General features: G+C 35.6%; 1 protein-coding gene across 4 annotated transcripts in view; it reads right to left on the bottom strand.

Moving 5' to 3' along the window:
• LOC131425343 (calcium-binding mitochondrial carrier protein Aralar1) overlaps positions 1-23,259 on the bottom strand; it is a 30,637-nt gene extending 7,378 nt beyond the window's left edge. The window contains exons 1-7 of one of the 4 annotated variants that reach the window (XM_058587164.1): positions 22,724-23,259; positions 4,870-5,010; positions 4,358-4,807; positions 4,066-4,289; positions 3,814-3,849; positions 3,100-3,266; positions 2,727-2,845 (exon numbers count right to left, since the gene is read on the bottom strand). In XM_058587164.1, coding sequence (XP_058443147.1) covers positions 2,727-2,845; positions 3,100-3,266; positions 3,814-3,849; positions 4,066-4,289; positions 4,358-4,807; positions 4,870-5,010; positions 22,724-22,786 — 1,200 coding nt within the window. In that variant the 5' untranslated portion in view covers positions 22,787-23,259. Of the gene's footprint in view, positions 1-2,726; positions 2,846-3,099; positions 3,267-3,813; positions 3,850-4,065; positions 4,290-4,357; positions 4,808-4,869; positions 5,011-5,070; positions 8,356-11,570; positions 12,057-22,723 lie in introns of those variants that run through there. The other 3 variants (XM_058587161.1, XM_058587162.1, XM_058587163.1) reach the window with 3 other exon arrangements.
• Positions 23,260-24,880: the final 1,621 nt, after the last annotated feature.

Genomic DNA, 24,880 nt, shown 5'->3' with positions numbered 1-24,880 from the left:
TGAAAATAAAACATAAAAAGAGCTCAGTTAAGCCCTACCGGCCTCTCTAACCCCGGATGTTGGAGCGTAATGCAATCAACATTTTATTCACTCACAATCGAAAGGTATCACCATATACGGTTTGATACAACGCATACATACATACATGTATAAAAATATACAGGCACCAAGGCATACTGACGTACACACATATATACATACATATACACACATGCAGTGCTGTAAAACTTCATTCAATTCAATTGAAACTGAATGTGGAACACATTGACGATCTCTCTAATGCAGTAAACTTCACTCTCTAACACACACAATGTTTGCTGACGGCCCGAACGGGCAGCATTCAATTCATCACTCGTTTCTCTTCAATCGAGGCTCAGTTTAACCCCCGTCAGTTGATCTTTTGAAATGACAAAATATCTCTTTCAATAGTGTGAGAGCGGCCTTCAAATGAGGATCATGTAAACATTCGAATTGGTTCAAGATAATAGATGAAAGACAAACCAGATAGCTGAAATATCAATTACAGAATACACATAAATTAATTGTTTCCTCCTTTAGTTTTCATTTTTAATACTTTACTCCATTTATAATTCTATTCGTTCGAATTTGCTTACTACCAAGAGCGAAGGCATTGAAGCAGGTAGACTACTTGGCACTCGAAACTGAGCAAGCAAAACTTCAAATGACTAGGTACGATTAATCAACTGACGATGAATTCCGGGAGCTTCACTTGAAAATGGCAGCAAAAGTCAAATGAATTAGTAGGGATATGCTGACTGTCAGCGGCCATAAATTTCATTTTCATCTTATATTAGTCGATTGAAAATGAAATTTTACCGCACTGCACACATGTGTACATACATATACATATTTACAAATATGTATTTCACACGCAAATATTGTAACATTGATTAAATAGTAAATTCTAATAGATAATAATTCTAATAGATAAATTCGAATAGATTTTAACTAAATTCATTGTGCCAATAGTCATTTCATTAATAGAGTCACCATATTATTCTACCGATTACTCGACTTTCAATAAATGAATTGTGATGAAATCAAATACAAAATCTTTGCTTCATCTCTGATAAGCAATACCGCATAAAAGTAGTTCAGAAAATGTACGATATCGCTGTTATAGCGACGCGAAATACTCCTAACCTCATCTCACTCTCGAAGTCAATCTATCGAACAGACACAACAGATCTCGCTCTAACCAATGGTTTTCATATATGAAATGACTAATGGATTTGAGATGAATAGGGGTGCCGTCACCCATTTTCTATCTCTTTTATTGGTCGATCGTTAGTCCTGAGCTGAAACGGTGGCCTTTATTACCGTTCTTGCATTCCACTTCACTTATACTTCACTCACATATCACCTCATCCATCAGATCCCACACGAGCACGACACAACCTCACAGAATAAACGTCAAAGATGAACTTAATTCACCATTCAACTATTCCGTTATCGTGTGAAACCTGAGTGGGGTACGTTCATTTCGCTTAATTTCCACTTCACATCGGTAATAAGGGCCGGTAGTATGAAAATGAAACATAAAAAAGAGCTCAGTTAAGCCCTACCGGCCTCTCCAACCCCGGATGTTGGAGCGTATTGCAATCAACATCTTATTCAAATCGTTTCATGCCTCACTCAATAAACTCAATAATTAAACTAAAAGTTATAACACATATTTATATTAAATTGTAACAATAATTAATCGTATCTGATGATGTTTGCAATACCGTCAAGCCCATCAACCACGGAGGGAATTCTGAATCTGGAGTCTTGGAATAAAATTCAGGTTCTAACTTGAATCCTGGTCTAGAAACAATAATTCTTAAAATGAAATTGAATGCTGGACCTAGATTCTGATCCTGAATTTTGGAACTGCATTCTGGAATTGGATTCTGAACCTGAGTTTTGGACCTGAATTCTAGGATGTAGTTCTGGAACTAAAGTACAGTTTCGAAACTCCTGTATTTAATTGCAGAATTCATCCATGGATTCTGAACCTGAATTTTTCATATGTTCAGACCAGTTCCAGATAATAAACCAGATCTTGGTCCTAGACGTGGACCTACCATACTACTGATCCACATCCTGGAGATGGAAGATCATGAACTGGACCAGGATTTGGATTTACCATATTACCGGTTCAGGTCTATATCGTGGAACTGGAACCGGACTTGTACCTGGACTTATAGCATTACGAGTCCAGAGTTAGTAATATGGTAAAACTAGATCCAGTCCTAGAAGCCTGGAGTGTTCTTTATCAGTTTTATCATTGAAAAACTTGAACAATCTTTTAACAAATTAACGAAAAGTTTTGAGTGAGTGGGTATGCTACTCCCAAGCATCATACTCTTGGTTTATTGTGCATTTTCACTCATTCGGTGATTGACAAAATGCAACTATGGCCGGTCTACTTCAGCTTGGCCCAAAAAATGCATTTGGATTTCTGCATTGTAATTGTCATGAAACTTGTCAATTTATTGACTGCTTGATTGCGAATCAAATCTAAACAACTTGACTCAAATTACTTCTCATCTTTTGAATTTTAAAAGATCTGAATCTTAAGTCAAATTTTATTATTTTAGTGATGAACTCCATTAACACAATAACAGCTAAAAATTACAAATGACTTGTAAAATTTTCTGCTATCTATGCCTACAATAACTCATTATTTTACCAGTGTTTAGATTAATATCAAACTTGTTTACCTTTTTCAAGCAATCCCACGAGTTCCGATAAGCCACCTCACCAATAAACGATCCTGTTCGCTGATTTTGCATTCGGGTCTTGACCAAATCGATTGGATAGACAGCCGTGGCGCCGACAGCTAAAAATGAGATAAAGATAAATATATTAGATCGATTTAGTTTTAAGTTTACGTTTTGACGTTTTGTAACTTTTTCTTCAGTATACCGATTGTATATAAATGGATTCAAAACACTCAATTCGAATTTGTATGATTCTGTCGGAATAAAGGTACTCTCTTTAACACTTTGATGCATAGATTATGTTGGAGATACGATTTATCCAAACAATCTAGGCATATATTAGATTATATTCTTTTCCATTTCGATAACTTACCGCCAGCAACAGATCCCAGTGTGAATCGGTAGGTGCTTTCCAGCAACTGAATCCAGATGGAACGATCGGCAGGTGATTCAACGGCTTTAATTTCCGCTAAACGTCGAGTTATGTGCTTGGTGTAGTGTTCCGGTGCTATACTGTTCAAGTCGACGTACACAATACGTCTAGATGACGTTACGTTTTGTATGTAGATTCACACACAAGCAAAACATAATTGCCAATTGAAGATAACAAGAAGATGAAGAATACAACACATAATCAAAATCGAAGAAAGATGGGTAAAAATCAGTGGGGTACAGAAATATTTGGATTCAGTAACAAGTGAGAGGCTATAGGGTAACAGCAAAACAAGTAACGTGGAAGCAAACATGATATAGTAAAACAAGAAATAGGTTGAACAATGTTAGATAATTTAAATTTCGTTGGACTGTTCCATTAATATATGACAGAGTAATCGAGGGGATTGCAAACGTGTTTTATTAAATCAAACTACTTGATCCGTTAACATAATATTGAGAAATAAAAACTTACGAACTCATCACGATTTAGAATAGTCTCTATTTTATGTTTGAGGTGCATTAGGCTAATATTTAGGATATTATGAAGGAAAAAACAGTCGATCAACAAGCTCTGAAAATGAATGAGTACTTTTGTTTTTCGATTTGTTTACAGGGCTAAATAGGTGAACTTTCTGATGCAAAGATAACTTGCCTTTTTTCTATTAATTTTTTACGCTTCCACCAAACCCTTTACCATTCGATGTCATTTTGGTTTAGGAACAGAATCAACGACCGAAAAATCAGCGTCATTGCGGCAATGTTACAAAGGGAAGAGAAACAAATGTGCGAGGCAAATATTTTGTTAATGCAGGAGTTTCTAGTAGTAAACATTGTTCAGATAGAGTGTATACATTTAAATGTAAAATGTCGAAGCAACAAATTTGCTGTTTCTGATTTAACTTACCCCGTCTGATGTATCGCTCCAGTTAGTTGGTATAAAATGTCTATCTCGAGCGGAGTGATTTGACTCATGGTTTGCGCAGATTGGAGTAGTTCCTCCTTTGTGATTGGTTCCGTTCGACTACCGTTCGTAGCGTTCAGGTAAATGCGTTTTATCAATTCCATATTATTCAGTAATGAATTAAATGCCATGAAGTATGGAAAGCTAACCCGGTGTCCTTCGGTAACCTACAGTTAGAACGATTTTTTTTTACCTACACTGTAACAAAGCTTATCGTTGATGTATCGAAACATACCGCAACGAGGTTATCCTTCACCTCCGCTGTTAGTAAATGCTTTTTCACGTTTACCATGATATCCTGGAAATCTAGAGCTGAGATAAACCCAGATCCTGAAGTGTCTTTCATGCGAAACGCTTCCAGCGCACATTCCTCGTGAAAGTCATGTAGAAACTGGGCAAATTCGACATAACTAATCATCCGCTGTCTGTCCTTTCCGAAGTAGAGCTGTATGAATGGACCGTCCAGTTTGAAAGGTATTTTAGCGTGCAGATCTGTCTGTTGGAAAACGTCGACAAACTCAGTGTACGATACCGAACCATTTCCGTTACGGTCGAATAACTGAAAGGCGGTTTTGTACAGGGCATCTGGGGCACAGAGTAAACCTTCGAATGCCTGGAACTCTGCAAATGAAATCAATCCATCTTTGCTAGTATCTGCTATGCTGGCCAACAGCTTAACGGATGCCTATAAGGATGAAGCGAGAACAATTCATTGCAACAAAATTATACGCGAAAAAGTTGACTCACCTCGTTGTACGATTGCCCTAGGAAGCTCCATACGAAATCTTCAGCGGTCATAAAAAGCTCTCCGTTGACCTCGTGGGTGGCATATTTACTGAAGATTTCACGTAGTTTATCTGTAGTCGCACGCTTCAAATGCAACGGGCTCTGAAAATAAAATCGTGAAATTAAACTTCGATTCGTGAATAAGTCATGACAGTGGTGTACGGTTCTAAATGTTTGCATTTCAGTAGGATGATTCGTGTACTCCAAAAATCAGTATCACTCAAACGCTACCCACGACTAACGAACGCGTTGGTCTCAATACAACACAACTGATATCGGCCGCTCGAACAATTTTTGGTATAGAATACGTACGTGGTTTGCGAAAAATAAAACTGATAACAGTTTCCCGAATTATCAATGATAGGGCGAACCAATATTATCGAAACGGAGAGGCGCATTGATAAAGGGACGTATAACATTTAATAGCTTTGACGTTTACGGTTTTTCTCATTTCCAGTACAGTCCATTCCCTTCAACAGTACGGAATCTAGTTGTAACAAGTAATAGCAATTTCTGATAAGAACGTAGGTAAATAAAACAACAAAAATTAAAAATAAGTATCAACATGAGATACAATTTTGAAAGAGTTTTGTTATGATCTGCTGGTCGGGATGTACTCAGACATTTGGCACCTACAACTAATAATCAGTTCCAAGAAATCAACTGTTTACAACGTTACGTTCAAAAACACGTACGCATCTCATGTCGTAAGGAACTTTGAAACTGTTGGGTGTCTGTGATTCAACACAGTTTCGCGAAAGTGGAATGGTAAAGCACTCTACTAGTGATTGGGAGAACGCCGGTTCGAATCGTGCTCTGTTTTCTTCCAAGAAATATATTTCATGAGAATTGGCCAGTATGTAATCAGATTAGTGAAAATTACCAAAGCTGCAACTGGAAATCATCAGAGAATCATTCTAATTTTTTGTTGCCCCAAAAATGTCAAATGTGCAATAGTAAAAATCAAAAGTTTTTTTTGAGATGTTAACGAAAAGTTGGTTATTACCTGTCAATTTGTGAGCTTATCGATAAATAATCCGTTTCTTTTGAAACGAAAAAGAATCGACCCATTTTAATCTGCGAAGATAACGAACTACTGGTCAGCGAATGATAGTCCCATCAACTAATTTCTTAAACCCGAACCTGATAGAAAAAAAAATCTTCTTAAACCTAGTGGTGTGATAATACCTTTCTCTTTCCTCGGAAACGGTCTTATTAAAATATTTATCGCCTATTTATTATGATAATTTCTGACACTAATTTGAGCTCATTTTTGACACCAATTAATTCAGATTGATTCGAGTAGTTCACAAAATCATGCTTCAGCTTTTATACCACATCTTCGGCCACATTTCTCAAACCAAGCATATCAGCATTAACACATTTGAACGTGGTCATTGGTCACTATCTGAAATAATTCTGCGGATAGAAAAAAAATTGACGATTACGTCACTGGTGCGATTATATATCCGAAGCTTGACATGATTTTCGAAATCGACCTACATTCCAATTTAAGTCTCGAACGAGCCTAAAATTATTGATATCATTCGAGGAATGAAATGTTCGAGAAAACTGAGCATCATATCATATCTGCGGAACCAGAAGTCACAACCATTTGAACTTTTAACTTGAGCAAGGCCCAAAAGTAGCTTCTTAGATTCAAATGAAAGGTCTTATGGCCTCATACAATTTTTATGAGTTTCATTTGGATCTAATTTTAATTAATTTTTTTTAAATTTTTCACTTTGCTGATCTCGACGAACTGATTCGAGTGGTATATGGCTGTTATGTTCTTCTAGCATTTATTGCTGTAAGTAGATTAAATCAATAAAATTATGGAATTGCTTTCAACTCGAAAATTCTGCCATCATCTGGTTCACATATGGCATATTCGAACGATTATGTTGCCAAAAACGAACCGTGCTAAAATCGGTCCGAGGTAAAATATCATGCTGTACACAGTCTTTTGAGTACTTAGAAACAAATGTATGTAACAGTATAAAAAATCGTGTTTTATGTTGCTTCCAAGCATTTCTTTGCCGGACAGCGCTTAAAACTTTTACTGCTGGAATAGGGAGAAAAGTCGCTTACACAAAAATGTCGATATCTCCGTTAAAAATGGACGTATTTTAACAATCTATGGCTTGTTGGATAGGTATTACCGTGCAGAATCTAAGTCTGAAAATATATTCTGTTTTCAAGGTCAATTGTGACAGTTACTGTCAAAAAACTGAAAATTTTGACATAAAACTTCGTCTAACTCAAAAAGTAAACATCCTATCTCAGAACCATTCAATAGCGTTCAGGGTGACGGGGAGACCTTTAATTTGCGACTAGTTTGATCAAAATCGGTCCAGCCATCTCTGAGATCTCGACCTCTTAGTTGAAAACACACACACGGGCATTTGCTCAGTTCGTCGAGCTGAATCGATTGGTATATGACATTCGGCCCTCCGGGCTGCGGAAAATATTTCTAAAGTTTGAGCAAATTCTATATCTATTTTTTATATTAATAAAAAAAGGTAAAAATCTCATAGTCCCATAGGTTGCTTTTAAATTTCATCATGCTTTCATAGGGTAAAGTGTGTTTAAAATGGCACACTGTCATTTTGAGCGACGGTGCAATGAAAGAAAAAACATTCGGAAGTTTCTAATTTAAGAGACTTGTTAGTTGATGGTCAAACAAACAGAATTATATTAGTTTCAGTAAGTATCGGAAATTGTGGTCCAGTACTCCAAAGCGGAACTCAGATCGATTTCTCAAAGACACGGCTCAAAGGATTTTCATAAACTTAGATTCAAATAGAAGGTCGTCAAAAATAAAATCTGTTTACAATTGATTCAACACATATTTTATGCTTTCGGATGTATTTTTACTTTACAGCCATTGAAATTCTATCTCCTGTAAAACTCTCGATTTTTTGCTATGTAGTGTAAGAATTGCTCCGTGTTATGGGCGGCAGTCCTGCTACAATGAGAGATAGTGAAACACATCATGCATCATACACCATCAAATGCAAACCAATGTTTGGACATCAATTAACGTATACAATACGTTAAACATTATATGTAAAGAATATTTTGTGATAAACTAGTAGGTTTGTTGAAAGGATTGTGTAAGCTTGCAGCACCTGTGAACTAATCGACGCTGTTCCATCTACCACATATAACATATCCATTGCTTACGATGAACTAAAAAGATATCCCTTCATTGACTGGTGGAATGTATTTTGCCATAGATTGGTTCAGTTATCCGCCCAACGATCTCCAACGTGAAGGATAGATTTTCATTCGGTGATTATGTGCATCAAGTACCACTGATTACCAGATAGCAATTAAACCAGGTTTAATCCACCCAGTGGTGTAATGATGCCTTGCTCATTAACATTTCATTGGAAATCGATGCAAGTTCCGATGGTCACAGTCGAAGACAGTTTTTCCGACCATCAAATAGAAAGGCTTACAAGTCCAAATAGTTATAAAATCAGCTTAGAAAATTTCGTACTTATCTCTGTCGTGATTTTTATGACGATTGAGCATTTTGACAAGCATATAATAAGTTCAGCGAAAACACTATTCCATTCAAATGTTCAAATTATAGATACAAAGACTTCATTTACCTCTCATGCAACTTTTCGATTCGAAAACCTGTGCTACTGTTACTGCTGTAAATGCAATTTAAATAAAATAAGGAATAATATTTTTCAAATAGCATTATCAAACATTCTATGCGATTGCATTTTCATATATGTTATTATTATCAATAGAAACATTTGTAATCACAGTACGCATCTAAATATTATTTACTGTTAATATTACTGCTGCGATTTCATATACATCGCGAAGTATAAAATTCCAATGCATGTTTTTTTTTCAAAAAAAAACTTCAATCCATTGAAATTCATTCATTATTTCTAATGTGAAAATATACAATGTGAAGCACTACCAATGATTCCACAACATTTACATAAAAAATTTAAAAAAATACATTTCTGCAGATGCACATAAAAGGAGCGTTGTGACTCACTTACATTTACAATTGAAAGCATGTAAAGATAAGTCATATCATTGACATCACAGTTACTTTAGCTGAAGCTTACAGCGATGTAGACACAAAATTTATTTTTACATGTTAGAAAATGTAAGATTGTGTCATCATCGAAAAAATTACGACATGTTTGAATTTACGTCAACCCTAAATACATTTTTTTTAAGACTGTGCGAAAGCTTCAATCGGACATTCGCCTTTGAGTAGACTTACACGTAAACACATTAATATAGGGCATATATTCATATCAAGTGGGACGGTGCACATTGTATCTTTAGTAGGGCAGTGTTAAGGATCAAATGTAAACCAAGTTTACTTGTTTTGATGATTTGTGCATTACGTACATATTATTTGGTACGTATGTCATAAATCTATGTATTTACATACGCAGTGCATCCAGTTTATCAAAGTGGCGTGAACGATTGAGTTTAAAGCAATATTTTTTAGCAATAATTTATTCTCAAACGAATATTAAGCCTGACGTTTAGAATGAAATATCAGTTTTGATCTATTTTGCACCTATGTTTGATGGAAAATTACTTATATTTTATGAATTCAATGCATTTGTGTTAGATCGCATTACACAAAATAAACAAAACTAAATATTTTCTGTATAAAAAAGCAGTTTTCCGGATAAATAATTGGTTCTACGACAACCTTCCATATCCATTGCCTTTCGCGTGTTAAATTTAAGGTTCCAATTTTGCGGAATTACTAATATGTGTTCGTTGCCAATCAAATGTGTTAGCAGAAGTAAGCTGAAACTGAAATAATTTTTCTCGAGCAGTTTTCAGATAAACGGAAGAGTTTTAGACTAAGATTTTCGCAATTCTTGAATTGCTATTCGAAGCAGAATGAACTGATTTATTTATTGTTTAACCATATGGAAGATTTATTGATTATTACGCATACATTGTTGACATAACTCATACGCTTGCAAAGTGTCTTGCTCCTTAATATAGTGCAAGAAATAATCAACATATCAATATTGAACTATATAAATATGTGTAGTATTTCAATATCATTTGGTAATGTGCAACATCTAACACACTACCGCGAAGTGGCTATGATTTTATTCAACCGCAGCATCGTGACTAACCAAACCAAACACCGGCAACAGACATTTGTGTCTGCACCGGCGTTCTGGTTTCTTCAACACGATTGAAAACACGTGCTTATGTGAGCTTGGTGCCGATGAGTTCGGTTGTGTTTCGCAAAGGCGGTGGTGTTTTCTCCTTCCGTACCAGCATTTGGATGAGATTGCTCAGTATCTTTTAAGACAATCAGAGCTCTAATTTGAATTAAGATCTGTTATAATCGGTTTAACCGTTACTGAGAAATCGAAATGAGTTTCGTTTTTAGAGTTTTTCTTAATTATTATCGGTGCTTTTGGAAACTAGTGGTCCCAACGTAGGTTCACATACCCACCGACTAACAAGAACTGCCAACTAGATGAATTAACTAGTTTTATACAAAATTGCACCATTCCTATATGTAAAAGGCAAAAAATAAAAGCTAGTTGTTTTATCAGCAACTTACATTTGATCTCTCATACATCGCAATTTTAACTAGCCTGTGTACCGATGGAAGACTAAATTATAATTCAAGTATAAACTAATATATTTAAAAGTGAGTAATTGCTTTGCAAATTCTCCTTCTCTAGTAAAATAAGTATTGTTTGAGCGCGATTACAGCTGTTCATTCGCAACAAGCACCATCCTTCGCTTAGTACTCCCCGGCGTCGATTAGTGAATAAGTGAAGTCGTGCTTCCCATACTGACGCATTTGATTCAGCTATCAGCTGATGGAGCGAATGGCCGTCTGGTGTCGCACCCGCGCATAATTTCTAAATCACGCTCGCGGCAAGTGATTTTTGTTTGGGATATTTTCGGAAACACACGTAAAACACATGCACGTACCAAAGGTCGGCCTCGATTTTTTCGTGCATGACATGTGAAAATCAAAAGTTAGGTTTAAGCTGATAGCTTTAACTTCGAACTTTGTGTTATTGTGCTCTTCATGATTAACTATTACCTATGACGTGATATTAACAGTTTATAGTAGGCATAAGATCGTTAACAATCAAATTCAATAACACACGATTTGAGATGTTTGAAACGGGTGAAACAGTGCCACAAACTTGCGTAGTAAGAAGTTCAATGTCAATGTTATATATAGATCTTTTCAGCTTTTCTTTTATTTCCACGGGAGAAGCAATACGCACAAGTGGCTTCGAATAAACATGCATTAGAGAAACTTCAAAATGGTACTGCGAATATGACAAAAAATTGATTAGTAATTATTATATTACACAACAGTGCGCGAGAGATTAGACTCATTACGATAATCTGATCAAATCTTCATCAAAGTTAGCTCCTATGGTAACTGAAGTGGTCTATTGGTAGGATGTTTTGATTTATATAATGAATAAAAATTATATAGATTTGAATTATAAAACTTATATTAAAAATATTAAATATCAATGATATCAGATATCGAAATTTTGTATTTTGTAGAATATTTCGATAATGGTTTATGACTATACAATATGAAATAAATGAATGGCTTACTACAAGTGCATTTGGAAAGCATTTCTACTGTGTAGGCTCCATACCTTCAACTTGATCGATGCATCTTTCTGATCAACTTCCTTCTTCGACATGGCTTTTTGGAATAGCAATTAACATCCGGTGTTTTCAATTTGAAAGACTCAATGTGACTTTAGCTGCTCTTTACTGCCAAGAAGTTTACGCAGGCACATATAAACAAATTTTCTGCGATTTGAAAACTAGCACAAATCACTACGACCTTGAACAACACTAAGCATAGACATCCAAAAAGGTCGACTGAAAATGTGAACAACACTCACGTGCGATGTCAAAGCGCTCAACCAGCTGTTTGACGGTTACAGAGGTTACGGTTAATGAAACACAATAACTAATTCAACACGACGGAATACCCAGGGAATGGGAGGGAAAAAGTAAAACACTATAATTTAATATCAACAACGAGCGAGACACATTGAGCACCGTGTCCCACTTACAACCGTGCAGTGGGAAATGCGAACTGTTTTCCCAAAGGTTTCGCTTGGGAATGTACATAAATTTATGGATTCGGTATGTGCGATTTCGCTCACGGGAGTCTTCTTACTCTGAGAGTGGCAATTTTATCCTCTGAGTATAGAAAAAAAATGAGTTTAGATCAAGTTTGAATTCTGACGAATAAATATTCAACAACGCAGGGGAAACAAAATTATGTTTGGCGAAGGTTGTATTGTTGTATTGTTAAATGTTAATTAAATGTCCTACTGATATGTGATTATGACATGACTACTACTCCCGAGGATGTTTTCTTCAGAAGATCTACACATTTTCAACACAATTTTGCTGTAATATTGCAAACCAATTTTGTGTTGTGGTGTGGAGATGATTACTGGTTAGCAATTCCAGAAAATAACAGCAGAAAAGATAGCAAAATCATCATCGACTTGATCTGATTTGGATGAAACTTTGCACACTTCTTCACCCAAGTAGCGTGTTAAGTTGCTGTCCCGTATATTTCTACCTATTGTGCAATTTATTAAGTTAGTTTATATTACTATTCTAGTGTTATGCAACATATCTTTAAGTTCTTCCGTTATTACGAATATTTATTCACAACGATTGTGAAACTATTACAAAACTCATGCGTCGATCCAATCACAAAGGCAGTCATAAAATCTGCGGAAAAAACAGTTGTGAAACACGTGAATACTACTTAATGTATACAAGAAATGGAATGACGTTTACCAAAACATGCAAACTTAATTGATAATGAATAAGTTTCACATTTGGTTTTCAATACAACTGCTCTTAACACAAACATGGATCTTGTAAAATTATCTGTACATGAAAAAATGATAATGTTAGTTATTGTACACAGATAAAAATATTTTGTGATTTTACATTTATTTTCATGCACATATTTGGAGCAGGCAATTGAATAGAAATTTACATTACAAAATGAAGCGGTTTGTGAATATACAGTCTTGTTCAATGAAAAACTAAATAAATTTTAGTGTAATTTTATATCAATCATGGTTTTAAATCAGATTTTCGTTTCAACTGATGTCTATTTCATAGTACTATCGGTTTACATGTCGTGTAAGTTTCATCTTTTCTTTCTGTGTAGAATTGATCTGTTCGCCTTTGAATTAACGTGTTTTTATGATTGTACACCAATTTCTGTGATAATAACAGTCTATTATTTTTAATTACACTGATAAAAATATTTTGTAAATAAATTTTAAATCTATTTTCATGCACATATTTGGAGCAGACAATTAAACATAAAATTGCTTCACAATTCTGTACGTTTCAATACAATTTAATCACAAAACTAAGCGTTAATTGAATGATACAGTTCTATTAATTTAAAATTCAATGCAATTCAATTTTTTTTTGCATCGATGATGGGTTTCAACGAAATATTCGATTCAACCTATGTCTATTCGATGTCAATACTGATTTACATGTCGTGTAAATTTCATTATTTCTTTCTGTGTAGAATCATCGGAATGGTGTTCAAAATACGTGTATTCAAATATTTTAAAAATTCGTTCGATTTTGATCAAACTAATGTTTCATTGAACCTGAAAAATCTCGAAATCTGAATATTTTCCAATAAGGCATCGATGGTAACAGTGAGTTGCATAGAAAATGGTTCACCCAACGCAATGACTTATACAGGGTGATTTTTTAAGAGCTTGAGAACTTTTTTAAACAATAAAACGCATAAAATTTGCAAAATCTCATCGGTTCTTTATTTTAAACGTTAGATTGGTACATGACATTTACTTTTTGAAGATAATTTCATTTAAATGTTGACCGCGGCTGCGTCTTAGGTGGTCCATTCGGAAAATCCGCTTTTTTATCGACAAATTTTGTTCAGCGATGAGGCTCATTTCTGGTTGAATGGCTACGTAAATAAGCAAAATTGCCGCATTTGGAGTGAAGAGCAACCAGAAGCCGTTCAAGAACTGCCCATGCATCCCGAAAAATGCACTGTTTGGTGTGGTTTGTACGCTGGTGGAATCATTGGACCGTATTTTTTCAAAGATGCTGTTGGACGCAACGTTACAGTGAATGGCGATCGCTATCGTTCGATGCTAACAAACTTTTTGTTGCCAAAAATGGAAGAACTGAACTTGGTTGACATGTGGTTTCAACAAGATGGCGCTACATGCCACACAGCTCGCGATTCTATGGCCATTTTGAGGGAAAACTTCGGAGAACAATTCATCTCAAGAAATGGACCGGTAAGTTGGCCACCAAGATCATGCGATTTGACGCCTTTAGACTATTTTTTGTGGGGCTACGTCAAGTCTAAAGTCTACAGAAATAAGCCAGTAACTATTCCAGCTTTGGAAGACAACATTTCCGAAGAAATTCGGGCTATTCCGGCCGAAATGCTCGAAAAAGTTGCCCAAAATTGGACTTTCCGAATGGACCACCTAAGACGCAGCCGCGGTCAACATTTAAATGAAATTATCTTCAAAAAGTAAATGTCATGTACCAATCTAACGTTTAAAATAAAGAACCGATGAGATTTTGCAAATTTTATGCGTTTTATTGTTTAAAAAAGTTCTCAAGCTCTTAAAAAATCACCCTGTATTATCTAGTTAGAAGTAAACATTAACATGTTACCATTTTGGAAAGAAATGCTCTGCGTTTTCTTTTTTATTAGAATAAATCTACTAGTTGAATTAAGCAACAGTAAAGTATAGTCATTCATCTTAGCAGGCCCGAATTTTGTGATACGCACTGTAGGTATTATTTTGGTAAGCACATGTGCTGTAGCTAAAAAAACAAGTTGCTCAAGCGGTAATATATAACTACGAGAGTAACTATGATTAACTTAACTTTTCGTTCAATATCTTTAAAAGGGTTTTTCGCGAAATGAAAACCGAATACAAGTTATCTGATTGATTTTTGTTTTCATTGCGTATGTAATGCTGTATTTCTGCATCTTTTATGATAATATTCTCGTGTCTGCCAGTTTTGCGTTCATTTTAAATAGATAAATCTCAACTTTTTGCAAGTTTTGAATTTTCTATCATTTCTTCATTTCATCTATCATATCTGAAGAAAACTGCACACACTGACCTAAAAATTCATGAGGCAGCCAAAACTAAGCAGACTATTTTTTACAGCAAGGTTCTCTATTCGACTTATCATTTTTTGGCTTACAGAGAGCATCATTTCGCTAATTTTTCTTCCACAAGAGATTTATAGCAATTTCGACGTATATTATTTCCGATACAATTATGACAGCCGTTTGGAAAATTTTGGATAAGTTGCACAATTATTATTGTTACTCCCGTTTTACATGACGATGTGATTTTTTTTTGCAGAACTTCTATAACTGCTAGTGAAAAATGAACAAGTTGGTGATTTACTGCACAATTTGTTTAGATGTACTTAAAGCTGTTCTACAGTGATTTTTTTGGTTGATAAGTTTGCATAACCAATTTCAATATATTTAAAAATATCTCTGAACATATCTAACATAAATAACCATTCTAAAATAATTGTAGAAAACCTCGAAATTTCAATAAGTTTCATTTGCTATTTTGTCAGTATGACAAGCCATTTGTTTCAACAAAATGAGCCGGCACGCCATACAGTGAACGGGACAATGCAGTGTTTGTGTTGGCAACCCAAGTAGCACATGTAACTTGTTCATGGAAAACTTTTCTTAATCCACCTAATGGTGTAATGATGCCTTTATCACATTACTAATATTTTCAAAAATATCACTAGAAGATTCCGTCAAGAATTTTTTTTCCTGAATAAAATAAGGAATTTTCTTTGGGTGTGAACTAACATAACCTTTTCCTTTTTTAAACAGTTATGTCAAGTTAATAAGACTTTTTATTTATTTTGCATCGTCGATTAAATGACTAAAATATTAAACACATTTCACCTTATAGTTCTGGAACCGGAAGTCGGGCCCGGATGAAATTAAACATTAAAAATGTGACAACCTATGAGACTATAGGAACATTAATTTTCGCCTAAATTTGGTGGAAATTGGTCAAACCATCTCTGAGAAAATTGAGTGAGTCTTGTTTTAGAGTAGTTGAAACTTTAGAAGGCCGATTGTAATATACCAATCGATTCAGCTCGACGAACTGAGCAAATGTCCGTGTGTGTCTGTAAGTGTGTTTGTATGTGTGTTGTCAACAAATAGGTCGAGATATCAAAGTTGACTGGACCGATTTTGATCAGACTAGTCGCAAATGAAAGGTCTACCCGTCATCCAGAACACTGTTGAATGGTTTTGAGATCGAATGTTAATACGAAATTTTATGTTAAAATTTTCAATTTTTTGACAATATCTGACCTTGAAATTAGAATGTTTTAATACTTAGATTCCGTACGGTAATAGCTATCTAAAAAGCCATATATTGTTAAAATCCGTTTACTTTTAACGGATATATCAATATTTTTTGTAAGTGACTTTTCACCTTATTCCAGTAGAAGGAGTTTCACGCTTTTGATGATAATGCAACGTTTCGGAGCAAAGTAAAACACGATTTTCAATGCTGTTTTATGCAATTGTTACTAGGCACCTAAAAAACTATGCACAGCACCCTTTTTCATGACGTTTCGATTTTAGCACGGTTCGTTTTAGGCAACATAATCGTTCGAACAGAGCATATTATTAGAGAGAATGCAGTATTTTCAAATTCAAAACAATTTCATTTCTATATTGATTTAAATTGCTTGCAACAATAATTACTGAAAGAACGCCACTTCTTACACCCTTATACCATTCGAAGAAGTTCGTCGAGATAAGCAAATTTTTCGTGTGAAAAATAATTTCAGGAATTTTTCTTGCGTTGGCATAACTAATTTCTACAAACTTCGACTCATATGAACAGTCCTATGCTCCCATATCAGGCTTCTGAATTTCATTTGGATCCGACCTCTGGTTCCGGAACTACAGGAAATTATATGTGATGAAATTAAAACAATGACATTAATTTTGCTAGTAGATGGCTGAACCGAGGTCTCATATTATAAAAGGTCTTAAGGTCTCGTATAAACTGCTTGTTTTTTCATTAGATCTGACTTCCAGTTCAGCAGATATAGGGTGCTTAGTGTAAAAGTTTCACATAAATTGATCGGGTTTGAGAATGGAAGACGAATCGAAACTTATTTCAGGTATTCGGTTTTTATTCCCGGTTTTTGAACTTTTTACCGGTATTCGGTTTTCGATCCCCAAAAAATTTATGTGGAACGCACTACGATTTCTCTAAGATGGCTATACTGATTTTCAAAAATTTTTAATCTAAAGAAATTAGGCGAATTAACATTCGGCTACACCGATTTCCGAGTGTTAGTTCAGAAAGTATCGGGAATATAGAAACACAAAGAAGGCAAAAACGAATTCAATAATAAACAGTAATTCAAATTGAAATAATCTTATGATCCCATACATATTGATGAATTTTATCCGATTCCGACTTCCAATTTTGAAATTACATGGTAATGAGTTTTTAAAATTCAAACCGTCATAGTCATCTTCATACCAAAAAATCTTCAAAGTTGGGCTTAAAACTATTTCAATTTATTCATCATACTAATTCATGGGTACACGAACTATATTTGATTATGCTGGTCTCTGAATACCCTTTCTTGGAAGTACCTGGAAGTACTATAAATAATGATAGAAACCTCAAAGAGGAACTCACTTTTACATCTCATGGAATCATGAGATGGAATTAATCGATTGTCACACGTTTAGATTTAATTTCAAGGTTTCATACAATTTCTATCTTCGATTCGTTCCAAAATTTTAATGACAATTCATTTAAATCGACGGTCATTAAAACTAATTTCATGAAAACTAAACACAACGATTTTTAATTTTATGACATTATTTTACACCTACACACATACATACATACACACACGGCTCGATGAACTGTGTCGAATGATATAAAACACTTAGCCATCCGAGCCAATTTTCACTAGTCAATTTTTCAAATGATTGCATAAACTACCTATATGAGAAAGGCAATAAGTGTACTTTTATAGAAAAGCATCGTTATCATGATTTTGTAATAACACTAACAATTAGGTACAAATTGAATAAAAGATTCACAAATTTTCATATTTTTCACCTGAAGAATATAGATTTAAATATAGCAACCCTGCACGCTATACAAAATTGAACAAAGCACGCTGCGAACGGATAAAACCCGATTATATTTTTTTCTTCCGTACCGCACAGAGTGGCACACTTAGGCGCACAGTATATCACGTGTTTTTAAAGGCACAATATAGTCGGATTCAAATGAAATTCAGAAAAATTATATGGGTTCATTAGACTTTTCATTTGTTTGTGAAAATCGGGTCAGCCATCTCTGAGAAACGTGTTTGACTATATTTTCCTTTTTTTGGTGCATATCACCCTATAATTTTGGAACCGGAAGTCGGATAGAGATAAAACTGAATCAGTCTATGGGACCATAAGACTTTTCATTTGAATCTGAGTTTAAGAAAATCGGTTCAGTCATCTCTGAGAAAATTGAGTGAAATTATTTGTCACATATACACATACATGCAACTGAGTCGAATGGTATATGATACTCGGCCCTCCGGGAATTGCTTGTAAAGTGTGTATGTGGTAAACAAACAACAAATAATAGACCGTGCGCGTCAGTTAGTCTATATATGAGACTAAACCAAACACCAAAACACGAATGCACATGGTGCAAATCTATACAAGGATGAAAAGTTGAAGTCGCAACTTTTAAGAATGAATTACCTAAATTTGTACATTTCTGCACTGCACTCTCATAAGTTAGTGATATATTTGAAGTTGGTTTAAACGTTTCAAAAATAACGATTTCAGAGTGAAAGACAAAGAACGCACAGGTCAACTAAAAAAAAATGAAGAAGTCGAATTGCAAGGATTGTTGCACCAAGACAATACCCAAACTCAAAAGCAAATGGCGGAGAAGTTGAATGTTAATCACCACGTCTATATGTCATGGAACAGATTTAGATAGTGGGAAAATGGGTTCCTCATGAGTTGAATGATAAACAGCAGATTTCGGCGAATGACCACAATTAGGTTAAAACCGGGTCAAAGTGAACAATATATAATAAAAGGATAAGACAGAAGGCGATCAACGGTGAAGGAAAATTCTCGACATAAAACTAAGGGTTTTTTTTTATTCAAAAGATATTTTATTCAGGCCTATTTGCGTACAAGCTTTACGTGGCCGATTTAGCTGAGTTTTTAGATAATTTTTTTGTATTGGATCTCGTTGTCGCCCTTTTTCTAGGGGGACAGGAGCTTCCATTTTCCTCCTGCGAGGATTGAGGGGCAGTTTGTTCGTGATTCGTCTCGTCATCCATTGCCGTGGTATTGTTGTTGATTTCGTTGCTAGTTGCTGTAGATGCGCCTTGTTGTACATTGTTTGCAGTTGCTGGTTGGTTGGATGGTAAACTGTTAACTGCAGCTGGTGTACTTTGTTCTATAGGGGTTACGTTGGATGGTTTCGTTGAAGGGGATACTTCCCTGTTGTTGGTGACTGTCACAGGTGTACTGGGGTTGCTTGGGGTTGATGTGAAGGAAGCACCGTTGTCCTTTGGTATAGTTGTCTCCTTGTCCGGTTTATCACATTGTTTACCGTAGTGAAAAGCTTTTTGGCAATATTGACATGTGGCCATCTGATTGTCATAGGTAACAAGTGATTTGCACGGTATTCTTGTATCCTGACCGAATGTCACATAAGAAGGTATAGGCCTCCTCAAGCGCATGCGTAACAATCGTACGCCATTCAGAATACCGGGGAAAAAGTCTTCCACTTTTCTTTTTCGATAGAGAGAATCTCTCCGTATTGGGACATGGTATGGCGAATATAAGGATCGATGACGCTTGAGGGAAGATCATGCACACGCACTTCTATAGCACTATCTTCCATATATACTGGAATGTTGTACTTGATATTTTCATCCAACTCTTTATAGAACTGGATATAAACAACATTATTGGTCTTATTGCATTGAAGTAAATGCACACGTTTAATGTCAAGATGCATTTGCTCCTTAAGCAAACCTTAAAGTTCTCGTATCGAAGGTCGAATTTTGCACTGCCTGAAGTAAACAACAATTGTATTCTTTCGTACCGGCAGTAGCTTTTGTTCGTTTGGTTCACTCATTTTCGAGGTCTATTGTTCACTACACAATACTGTACTTGGTTTCTTCTGTCCCCAACGTAAGCGGTTTTGTTTTATCAACTGACTTGGATGAGATGTAAACCCGAACTGAAAACTAAAACTAAGGGTTATTTTGCACCGGGTTATGACGGGAAATATAGTTATTCTGATTGTAGAAAATTTTGGGATGACCCAAGATAACCATTGACATCAAATTCTAAGCATATTCACTTCGGAAAAAGAACGATAACATACAGTGCGATGGTGCAATGTCTTGTATTACTAGTATTTTAAACCAGGGAAAGTGTAAATGCTGAACGCGCCCAAAAACAAATGAAGACAAACATTCGAAAAGGTCCACGTGCAAATGACAGTTTCTGTTTGTTTTACTTTCTCATTTGATTATTACAGTCCAATTGGCAATCCTTCCATCTGATACTTCACGTAGAATAATAACTAAAACCATCTACTTTCGTCCTGCACTTTAGAATTTATTAGAATTCACTGGAATATGCCGGAATAATTGAAAGAGAAAGTAAACGAAGGAAAAGTGTCTTTTGTACTTGGCACCTTTTCTGATGTGATCGAGAAATGATGGAATCGAATTCTATAGTCTCACGACAAAAGGGTCTAACTGCAAATGGCACTTTCTCTTTTAATTTATCTTTGACGATTTACCGGATTGATGTTATATTTGACGCCTAAAGTCTATTCGCACTATGCCGGGACGGCCGATCCGGAACTATCCGAAACTTTCAAGGCGGGACTATTGGAAATTTTCAAGAAATTACTGTAATGGCTCCGTAATAATCAAAAGAAAAAGTAAACAAAGAGAGGTTCTCATTTGCAGTTAGACCCTTTCGTCGTGGGACTTTCGAATTAAGCATTGCTTGAAAAACGATCAGATAGCTCCACAAGACATGACAATCATTTTGCAGCGCACACACAGCGAAAGCAGTTGAACATATCTTTTCTGTACTTAAATGGGAGCTTTTGCCCATCCGACATATTCCCAGGACTAATTTGTTTTGTTTACATTTCGTATTTTAGGTCGTTTTATTCTAATCACAAATCGAAGCTACAAAACAAGTAACATTCAAAATAACAGCTACAACATGACGAAAATCTACAGCATGGTAGCATAAGATCAAGCGTTCTGATTAGCAACAGTGACGCACAGCCATAAACATAAGAAAATATTTCATCATGTCAGTTTTCCTTCGCACTACCACAAAACAAAACAGCTCTGGTGTGGTTCGGTGCAGTAAACAACGCGCTGCCATGGTCATCAGTCTTATCAGATGGAGTGCAAGTACTGCACTTCAATGGAAATAGCATACTGTAAACAAAACATGCAGAACAAAAATGGATCTATTTTCACGTTTTCTTTTTAAATTTGCGTCACGTTCAGATGCGTTAAAACTTCAGAGGATAAATTCGGTAGATTATATATTTGAAGTGTAATATTTAATATTTCATTTGGGAATTTATTTGTATGCTGTCCGAATAAGCAGAGGTGGTGGCATTATGAATATATCACTACTTTAGCACAACACATGCAACGGATGCTAAAAAAAACGAGCTCATATTTTTCAATCACTACCTTCTAAATAAATCGTCTTGTACGACGAGATGAACTTTAATTGACTTTTATAACCATGGGCACGAGACTCGCTTGATAATTCAATTTTTGGAAGATTGATTCTTCTTCCATCTGGAAGAGGTCTCGTGTTTGTGATACTATTACGCTATGTATATATGCTGAAATTATTAGCTTAGTCACGACAATATGAATGTCTGCGAATCATGGAGTCACCAAAAAGAATTAGCGTGCCGACTATAAATGAAGAAGTAAATCGTCAGGGCATTAAATGGAGCTAAACAATCGAAAAGTTTTAGAATGCATTGTATTTTATTTTGAATCAAATAGTGTCAATATTGAGAGTTTATACAATACTTGAACATTCCCTGAAAACATTTGAATACCCCGAAGTTTATTCAGCTAATCAGAATAATCTTTATTTTTCATACATTCAAATTTATTCCTAGCGTAATCCGGTTTTTGTTTTAATACATGAACTCAAAAAAAAAACATTATCTCAGTTATGAGAGGGTTACACGATCAACACAAACACCGTCATCGGGTAGCTTGTTTATTTTGCACGTGTCCGCTTCACAGAGTGTACGTAAGCAATACGTCCAAATACAGTGCCAAATTCGCGCGCGCGCCTTTGTGTGTTGGTTGTATCCGAGCTCGCCGCTCCAGCTGCAGCAAGGTGGAACTGTCAAAACAATCTCCCCATGTACGGTTCCGGTATTCGCGGTAACCAGACTATATGTGCTCTTATCCTACACACACTCTGAGTGTGTTCTCGGACCGGAGCTTGACTCTGGTAACCCCATGAAGGTCTATGAAGGTTAGAGACGTCATCAATTCGGAATGAAATTTAGCATGCCTAACCGAACGGAAAAAACTTCAGGAATTGTTTCCGAAGGATCTGCAGTTTTTTTTTCAAGGAATTCCGCTGAAAAATATTCGATACATTACATACCTCCTGGCAGTAGGCAATCATGCCGCATAGGTTCAGGATTTCCTCCAAGGTCAGTACCTTCATCTTACCGCAGACTGTTTTATCCTTGTGCACCAAAAATATATCCGATTTAGAACCCTCTCCCGTTCTTTTAGCTAACAAGTAACAATATATTGCTTGATAGTTCGATCGATTACTCTTGTAGTAACTAAACTATTTCAAATATTCTAATGCCCCGATCTCCTAATGATGACAGGTTCAAATTTTGCGTAACCTTTTCGCTCTTTTATCTCAGCAACCACTAATTCACATTCACTGGACCTGCTAAGCTGTCACCGTCGATGGTCATAAAATGATATACCGAATCCACAAATTTTCTGTATTATCAGCAGGAATGTTATCCACAAACACTTCTTAGGAATTTTATTCTCACTTTTGTTTCTGATCCGTCTGTATTCTGCAACGCTCAGCTTATTACTAAATAGGCATTATCGTCCTGCATGTATGAAAGATGACATTGTTATGTCAAACCATTCCCTATTACTAGACGGGCTAAAAGTATATATAACGTTTAACTGCATGGCCGGAGGTCGCGCGATAGTGGGAGCAATGAAAGCATGAAATCATTACTGGAGAGAATGTCAGTATTTACCGTACGGATGCATTTATGAGCAACTGACAGCTCACAAATTGCAAACAAAATAAATTTATTTTATTTTTATACTGATTATAGTGATTTTCACTGTCGGCTAGAAAAGATTGCGATGCGATAAGATAGCGACAAAATGCCGCAAAGATAGCGAAACTGTCATTCGCATCGATTCAACCCCTTCGATACCACAAGCCAGAAAAAAAAAAATTTGAATTGACCGTTACAATGACTAATTTTTTATTTACTATTAAGAAAACTTCAGTCATAATGAATTCATATTGATAATGCGTATGTGGCAGATTACGGCTAAAACTTGCACGGATTTTTTAAGCGTGTGCTATTTCACATAATGTACGATTCAGACGATCCGCCTCCTTCCGTCACCGTCACCGGAACTTCAGCTTCCGTCAAAATTAGTGTAATACTTTTTTTTACCGGAACGTTCACACGCTCCGTCTGTCAAGACGTTCCGTGACGGTGACGTTACGTGTGAATGGCTCCATAAGAATGCATGCAATTAATGTTGACGGTGCCGGTGACGGAGATTGACTGTGACAAAAGAAGACGGATCGTCTGAATCGTACATAATGGTTATTTTGCGCTTAGTATGTTCCCTTTTCCCCATTTATATTTTGTATTAATCGACGCCTTGGTTTTCAAAACCTCGTGCTTTAATCGATTGTGCTATTTGTCTACTCTAAAAAGTTGGTCATCTTTGACAGATAGACATTTGTTGATGCTTTCGATGAACAATGAAATAACAATTGTCGCTAAGGAATTTTACCAGTAGAAAATACAATTGGCCTCAACCCAACAGCCGATGCTAGTTACTTTCAATACAACAGACAGCGAAGGGGTTAAAACAACTGTCCAATTTTCTGGCAGCGATGCCAGGTGAAATTTTAGGCGTCTGCGTATTAGAAATGGTCCTATGCGACCTCAATATTTAGAAGTATGACGAAAAAACCAAACGAAACCCCTACAGTAATAGCAAAAGTCATTAAAATGGACGATTGTTTATAAAAATTTCGAAAATCTGCAAAAAAGTCGGCTTAATTGCAAAGTCTACTAACAAACGAAATTGCAAATTTACATACCAATCTGCAAACTTGGCATCAGTGGTTCTGACGCTCATTATTGAAGAATCCAACCAACTCTTTTGCGATCGCTGCGCTGCCCGAGTGGCGAGCTTTGAACTAAGCGATGGTGATAATTTTCAGATTTCGCTTGAAGATTCGAACAAAATGCAGGGTTTTTATTTATTTTTCTTATGAATCGAATACTAACATACAAAAACGTGTGAAAATTTGGTAAAAAAATCGATCATTAATGATTCAGTAACTTTCCGTGGTATGTTTGATTGATATTTATGGAGAAATCGTAACATGAAATACCAAATTCGAAGAAGTGAGGTTGGGTACTGTTTTTATATCTGGGATATTCTTTGTTTTTTAGGTTGGATTTTGAGATTAATTGATAAATTATGATCAAAAGTTTTATGACTAGTCAATTTACTCATGTTTTAT

Source organism: Malaya genurostris, chromosome 1, assembly GCF_030247185.1.
Source record: "Malaya genurostris strain Urasoe2022 chromosome 1, Malgen_1.1, whole genome shotgun sequence".
NCBI classification, from domain to species: domain Eukaryota; kingdom Metazoa; phylum Arthropoda; class Insecta; order Diptera; family Culicidae; genus Malaya; species Malaya genurostris.
This window is presented reverse-complemented; position numbering and strand designations above follow the sequence as displayed.